This window comes from Thalassophryne amazonica, chromosome 13, assembly GCF_902500255.1.
Source record: "Thalassophryne amazonica chromosome 13, fThaAma1.1, whole genome shotgun sequence".
In the NCBI taxonomy this organism is placed as follows: domain Eukaryota; kingdom Metazoa; phylum Chordata; class Actinopteri; order Batrachoidiformes; family Batrachoididae; genus Thalassophryne; species Thalassophryne amazonica.
The window spans coordinates 2,625,111-2,632,366 of record NC_047115.1 but is presented as its reverse complement, the minus strand read 5'-3'; the positions used below and the strand labels follow the sequence as shown (position 1 = coordinate 2,632,366).

At 45.5% G+C, this 7,256-nt stretch overlaps 1 protein-coding gene across 3 annotated transcripts; it reads right to left on the bottom strand.

Moving 5' to 3' along the window:
* Window positions 1-1,051: 1,051 nt before the first annotated feature.
* Window positions 1,052-7,205, bottom strand: sncga (synuclein, gamma a). Of its 3 annotated transcripts, none has more exons than XM_034185432.1 (5): window positions 7,009-7,205; window positions 4,263-4,304; window positions 3,721-3,842; window positions 3,042-3,101; window positions 1,070-1,199 (listed from the first exon to the last, which is right to left on the bottom strand). In XM_034185432.1, the coding sequence occupies exons 1-4, from the start codon at window positions 7,127-7,129 to the stop codon at window positions 3,042-3,044; spliced, it is 345 nt and encodes a 114-aa protein (XP_034041323.1). In that variant the 5' UTR covers window positions 7,130-7,205; the 3' UTR covers window positions 1,070-1,199. The 3 variants fall into 3 exon arrangements, with proteins under 3 accessions (XP_034041321.1, XP_034041323.1, XP_034041324.1); XM_034185433.1 differs by having other exon boundaries at window positions 3,042-3,098; window positions 7,009-7,202; XM_034185430.1 differs by lacking the exon at window positions 3,042-3,101 and having other exon boundaries at window positions 1,052-1,199; window positions 7,009-7,202.
* Window positions 7,206-7,256: the final 51 nt, after the last annotated feature.

Below are 7,256 nucleotides of genomic sequence, written 5' to 3'. Positions count from 1 at the left end.
TGATCCGGGACGTCGTCTGACTACCAAAGAAATGGCAGAAAAGGTGGACATCAGCACTTTCCCGGCATATTCCACTGTTAAAGGAGATTTTGTCATGAAAACAGGAGCGGAGGAATTTGCCATGGAGCCGCTAATGGCGCAGAACGAGCCTCCGTGTTGGTCTCACAGGACATGTTGTGACATGCTCAGCTCTTCAACAATTTCTCGGATACTCACTCGACTGAAAAGCCACCCAAAGCCATCTGAATCTTCCGAATAATGGAAGAGCTGGCCATGTCCCGTGAGACTTCCAACACGGAGGTGCTTTTTGTTCTGCGCCATTAGCGGCTCCGTCCTGACGCGCGAATTCCGCCGCACGTCTTTCATTACAAAATCTCCTGTAACAGTGTAATGTGCCGAAAAAGTGCTGATGTCCACCTCTCTTGCCATTTCTCTGGTAGTCAGACGACGTCCCGGATCAACACAGCCTTCACTTTGGAAATGATCTGGTCGTTTCAGCCTGTCAATGGGCGCTCAAAGCGCGGCGCGCCCTCAGCCGCTGTGGGCCGTCTTTAATCTGGTTGTAATGCTCCTTAATCTGTGTGATGCCCATAAGATCTTCACCGAAAACCATCTGAAGTTTCTGAATGGTTTCCACCTGGCTGTCTCTCACAGTTTCTGGAAACATTTGATGCAGCAAAGCGGCAGTCGCTCGGCCATTTTCCTGACAATGAAAATCCGACGAGGGGGCTGGACCACTCCTCCCACAAAGTCTGCTCACAGGCGAATGACGCAACCGACAGGCGTGAAAAAACTCACGCATGCGCACGAAGGTTCAAGCTTGGCTGATGTAATCACACGTGATTCAAATCCATATAGTTTTTGCAAAAAATAAAGGTCTGATACTTTTCTAACAGACCTTGTATATCATTCTAAAACTGCAAAAGCAACAACAAAGCAATCAGGGATCAAATATAACGGACAGCTACCGCCTTTTAGCCCCGCCCACATGGCCCTGCGTGCACATCTGTCTGAAGCATGAAGGAGTAACACCGTAACCATGACAACCAGGGGGAGGGTTTCTACTGTGATGTAAAGTTAGGTTACACACATAGGTGTTCTAAAAGGTCAGAGGTCAAAGGGTTGAGTGACAGCTACAATGTGAACTTCCTCTTGTTCTTCGTCGTACAGAAAGAAAACCAGGAAGTGAGGATGAGAGTCTGAGAAAAGACAGAAAAAGGACACACTTAGTGTTTTACATTTGCATCTTCTGTGTGTGTGTGTGGGGGGGGGGGGGGGGGGGGGGGGGGGGGGGCGGGGCTGAACTGAAATAAAGATAAACTGAATGTGAAATCTGCATTTTTTTTTTTTTTTTTTTTTTTTTTTACTTATAATTACTGATTTGATTCTGTGGAGTACAGCAGAGGTCATGACCTGCTCCTGGAGGTCATGGCCAGTTCCTGGAGGTGACCTGTCTCTTCTTGTTCCACCTGCTGCTAATTAATGAAGCCAGGTGTGCTCAGCCAATCAGGAGCCAGGAAACACCAGAGGAAACACTGATCAGCTGTGGGTGCTCATCCAGGCCAGGTGACTTTCAGGAGCAGGGTCAGTGAACCCTGAACATCAGATACACCTTCAATTATAAAACGCCCACATTTGAAATCAAATTTCTATTCAAAGATGAGAAGATACAACACAAACTGTATAAAACACGATGTTCTAAATCAAGTAATTCATCCATTACTGTTAAGGTCTGGGCATGGGGGTGGAGCCTATACCAGCAGTCATAGGGTGAGAGGCGGGGTTCACCCTGTAGAGGACGCCAGTCTTTCACAGGGCCACACAGAGACAAACTCACTCACACGTTCATTGAACCTGCATGTTTTTGGGAGTGAGAGGAACTCACGTGAACACGGGGAGAACACGCAAACAGAAAGGGCCAGGTGGGAAGAGAACCTGGTACCTTCACGCTTTGAGACAACAGTGCTAACCGCTACCCCACCGCGCCCAGCTCATAATATTTATGTTCCAGTAAGCCAGAGTGCTGATTTCTGAGTGATGATGCACGTCAGCTGCAGTTTGACGGCATCAATAAAGATGATTGAAGCTGATGTGAGAATGAGAATTTGATATTCATGAGATTACCGGCCTGATTTAATAAAAGTTTGTGTGTCGTAAAATGTGTGCAAACGCCACGGCAAAATGATGCTTACTGTCCATTTAGCACCATTTCTTGTTTGTCCACATGAGTGTGCAAAATTCTGGGAAGCGGCAAGGCTGCTGCCTCCTCACGCGTCCTGTCATGATGAAGCCATGTTTTGGTTGATGCAGTGAATAAGTTCACAAGTTTAATTTTTTTTTAAACAAACTTTGTGTTGTCATGAGATAAAATCTCTTGCCCACAGCAGTCAATAGTTAATATTGTTAGAGGTCAGTGACCTCTCATGACCTTCAGAGGTCAAACCTGAAATTTCTTCACATCTGAAAATAAACTTCATGCCACAAACTAACACTCTTGAAAATTTGGTGTTTTTAACCACTAAAGTGCACCCCCCCCCCCACCCCCCCCACCCCCAAAAAATTATCATGTACAACCGCCACTGGCAGGAACTGGATCATTTTCTGACTTTTGTCTCCACGCTGACAGCACAGTGAATTAGTGGTTAGTACTGTTACCTCACAGCAAGAAGGTCATAGGTTTGATTCCCACCTGTGTCCTTTCTGTGTGGAGTTTGCGTGTTCTCCCCATGTTTGTGTGGGTTTCCTCCGGGTGCTCCGGCTTCCTCCCACATCCAAAGACATGCAGGTTAGATGGACAGGAAACTTTAAATTGTCCGTTAGTGTGAATGTGTTTGTTTGTGGCCCTGCGACAGACTGGCGTCCTGTCCAGGGTGAACCCGCCTCACGCCCTGTGACTGCCGGGATAGGCTCCAACCCCCCACCCCTAAATGGAGTAAGCAGTTAGAAAAAATGGAGGGATGGACGTCCATCCATCTGTGCTGATTGTTGAAGGAACAGCTCCCTTTAGTGGTCAGAGAGGAGTATTACAGGTCAAAGCTCACCTACTGGTTGGCGTGCTGGTTCTGCTCCTCCCCGGCCTCTGTTTTAGGAACGCTGGCCTGCTGAAGACAGCACAGGTCACACACTGAGACCACACCCCTCCTCCGCACAAATCCAGTTGACCTTTGCCCTCATCAGCTGCAGCATCTCACATTAAAAGGCTTCATTCCGCTGTTGTGTGCGCGTGAGGAGCTGGCTGAGTGCATTTTGCTCGTGCGTCTGTGTGAACGCACACAGCTGCAAGCGTGCTGCTGACCTGCGTGTCTGCCGGCCGTTGCTGTCGGCGTGAGAAGAATAAAGGACGGGCACGCGGTTACGGGCAGAGTTTGTGTGCTGACACATCTCAAGCAGAACACATCACGTGTTTTGGATCCAGAATCAAGTAGGTTTTGGACCCGCTACGTGCTAACGAGTCAGTCCAGGTGTTTTGGTCTTTGTAGCAACCAGGCTAGGTTAGCTAACTTGCTACCTAGCTTGGCTAAAACAAGGACAAGAGGTTATGAGTTATTTGAATTAAAATTTGTGCCAAGTGTCTTGTGTAGCTATGACCAGACAGCTGACAAATGGCCGTTAGCGAGGACGATGTATGATCACATGTAGCATAAAACCAGCGTTCACATGTTACTGTAGTTCTCTGAATACAGTTACTGTCAGGTCAGGCTGCCGTATGACATCACTCACCACACTGACAAATCCACTTGCAACATTCTCCACCCCTTCCACTGTTGCCTGGGCAACCTCGTTGGCTCCGGACACGGCAGTGTCGGCCATGATGTTCGCCTGTTCGGTCGTCTTCTGGGCCACTGGAGGACAGAAAGCAGGACGATCAGAGTTCAAAGAGCATAAAATGAAGTTTAAACATCTTAAATGTCCACTACAGGCAGGTCCATAAGTATTTGGACAGGCGGGTCATAAGTGGAATAGTGTGGCTACAAGAAGCAGAGGTGTTGAAAGTAGATGAGTTTAAATTATTGGGGTCAACTGTCCAAAGTAATGGAGAGTGTGGTAGAGAGGTGAAGAAGAGAGTGCAGACAGGGTGGAGTGGGTGGAGAAAGGTGGCAGGAGTGATTTGTGACAGAAGAATATCAGCAAGAGTGAAGAGGAAAGTTTACAAAACAGTAGTGAGACCAGCTATGTTGGACGACTTAGAGACGGTGGCACTAACAAAAAGACAGGAGGCAGAGCTGAAGATGTTTTGCAGAGTCAGTGTGAGGTTTGCTGACCTGTGTTCACTCCGGTCACCACGCCCTCCGTCATCTTGTTTCCTGGAGTGTAAAGACAAACAGGTGAAATCTTTCTGCTCCAGCATCTGATGGTGGATCTTGTTCTGGTTTCAGTTCTATTGGTTTTCATGACCTCTGTGGTGGATCAGGAGCCAACTTCACCTGATCTAATGTCTCTGTCCAGCTGTCATAACCCTGACCTCGTCCCAAGGTCACAGGAAGTCATGCAGTCAATTATCACATGCAGTAACAAGACAAACACTACAAGAACTACAACTAATACTTCTACTAATAGTACTACTACACAACTATAACAACTAATAATAATAATAATAATCTGATGTGTTTTATCAGCAGCATTATTTAAAAAAAATAATAAATGTTCATAAACTCAAAATTCAAGGTTCCAGTGTAGAAAAAGTGCCAACACAGGAACCGATTTTGCCATTTTGAAGAATCTTGGTGAAACTTGTGACATAAAGATTTGTGGCCCCACAAATCTTAGAAACATGGTGTCTAACCAGATCGTTACTCTGGATGGCATTTCCCTGATCTCTAGTAATACTGTGAGAAATCTTGGAGTTATTTTTGATCAGGATATGTCATTCAAAGCGCATATTAAACAAATATGTAGGACTGCCTTTTTGCATTTACGCAATATCTCTAAAATCAGAAAGGTCTTGTCTCAGAGTGATGCTGAAAAACTAATTCATGCATTTATTTCCTCTAGGCTGGACTATTGTAATTCATTATTATCAGGTTGTCCGAAAAGTTCCCTAAAAAGCCTTCAGTTAATTCAAAATGCTGCAGCTAGAGTACTGACGGGGACTAGAAGGAGAGAGCATATCTCACCCATATTGGCCTCTCTTCATTGGCTTCCTGTTAATTCTAGAATAGAATTTAAAATTCTTCTTCTTACTTATAAGGTTTTGAATAATCAGGTCCCATCTTATCTTAGGGACCTCGTAGTACCATATTACCCCATTAGAGCGCTTCGCTCTCAGACTGCGGGCTTACTTGTAGTTCCTAGGGTTTGTAAGAGTAGAATGGGAGGCAGAGCCTTCAGCTTTCAGGCTCCTCTCCTGTGGAACCAGCTCCCAATTCAGATCAGGGAGACAGATACCCTCTCTACCTTTAAGATTAGGCTTAAAACTTTCCTTTTCGCTAAGGCTTATAGTTAGGGCTGGATCAGGTGACCCTGGACCATCCCTTGGTTATGTTGCTTTAGACGTAGACTGTGTTTCATAATTATTGTATGGCCTTGCCTTGCAATGTGGAGCGCCTTGGGGCAACTGTTTGTTGTGATTTGGCGCTATACAAGAAAAAAGTTGATTGATTGATTGATTGATAATCCTTGAACATATTCCTTCACATGTTGGAGAAGAACTAAAGGTGCAGAGCAACAGCAACATACTGTTTAGTCTTAGATATCTACTGCCCCCTAGTGAATGTGTGGAAACAATGGGGATTATCAGTCATCATCTGGCCCCTCTTCTCTAACTCCACCCTCTGAAAAGAGGACAGGGCAGGTCTCCTGAGGGAGGTCTCACAGACTGGGGGCAGGTCTCCTGAGGGAGGTCTCACAGACTGGGGGGGGTCTCCTGTGTGTATGCAGAAGTGTATTTGTGACTTGGTTGAATTGAATCAGTTTATGTCTCATATTGTGTTTTACTGCTCAGCGTGATCAGACAAATCCAAAGATTGCATCAGTCAAACATCATGAAACAACAAATGTTTTGTGTTGAATCAAAATAAGTTGATACTAGATTCCAAAAAGACAATTTTCTTGTTATGTTACAAGATCAAGAAGAAAATGATTTAAACCAGCAGTGATCAGCTTGTGTGGCCTCTAGTGGCCAAGAGTGGAAGTGCAGCTGTGGATTGTTTGTCTTTGAGTCAGTGGGCGTGGCGTTGTTGTGTCATGTGACTGCTGTGAACACTGAGTCTGTGTTGACAACACAGACTCAGCGTTCACATGTCCAACAAAAAGACAAAAGACTGAATGTTTGAGAAGATGAAGTGAAGCAGTTGAAACACTCCATCTTCACCCTGATGATGCCCACGTGCCCGTGACTTTGCCCACTCATACACCAGACGGTTACAAACATCCATCTCCATCTGCAAGAGTGAGAGACACAGCACGGGTTTACATAGAAACTGACTGATGACAGCGATTTATTTCAAGTTTTTGTTTTCAATTTATTAGATTTTTCATGGATCACATGGTTACAAACAGAGTAGAAGAATTATTTCTTATAATTGTATATTTCACCCAGTGTCTGACTTTATATAACGGCTGAATGGATGCTTCTTATTTGATTGGTGTTTTGCGTGACATGGATTATCCATCCCATTTGTGTTGCGTTGCATTTAGAGTGCAAATTTGGTTCCATACATTTGATACCGTTGCACACGGCGAACCCCGCCCACGAGTGGGGGCGGGGTTTAGCTAAATATGCAGAGCTTGTTTTGCTGATGGACGATGATTTGAAGGAGCTAATTCTTCTAACACACACACACACACACACACACACACACACACACACACACACACACACACACACACACACACACACACACACAGTGTTTTTCTCCTGGTTCTTCATATTCCACAGATTTGTTTGTTTTTCATTCATTTCTAACAAAACTTCTCATGTACTTTAAAATATTCAACGTGTTTTTTTCTGTCCAACCTTCATATTTCCTTCATGACTGATCAGAGTATGTTTGTCCTCCGTCCTCTCACCGATGGAGATTACCCCGTCCTTGGTCCTGCTGGCGGCCTCCTCCACCCCGGCCTTGGTCTTCTCTGCAGCCGTCAGCACGCCGCCTTTGGTCACCGAGAAACTCTTCTTCAGGACGTCCATGATGCTTCACTTCTCTGCTCTTCTGTCCGTCTGCTGAAAATCTGAGCCAAAGAACCAGAGGGGTGGAGAGAGAGAGAGAGAGAGAGAGAGAGAGGGAGACAGAGGGAGAGAGAGAGAGAGACAGAGG

What these genes read in the sequence shown, in the direction of transcription:
- sncga (XM_034185430.1), bottom strand. Translation starts at nt 7,129, where the DNA reads ATGGACGTCCTGAAGAAGAGTTTCTCGGTGACCAAAGGCGGCGTGCTG. An exon ending in GGTGACCGGAGTGAACACAG is followed by an intron (nt 3,843 to 4,262) that starts GTCAGCAAACCT and finishes TCTGTCCTCCAG; the next exon opens with TGGCCCAGAAGACGACCGAA. An exon ending in CAAGTGGATTTGTCAGTGTG is followed by an intron (nt 1,200 to 3,720) that starts GTGAGTGATGTC and finishes GTCTTTTCTCAG; the next exon opens with ACTCTCATCCTCACTTCCTG.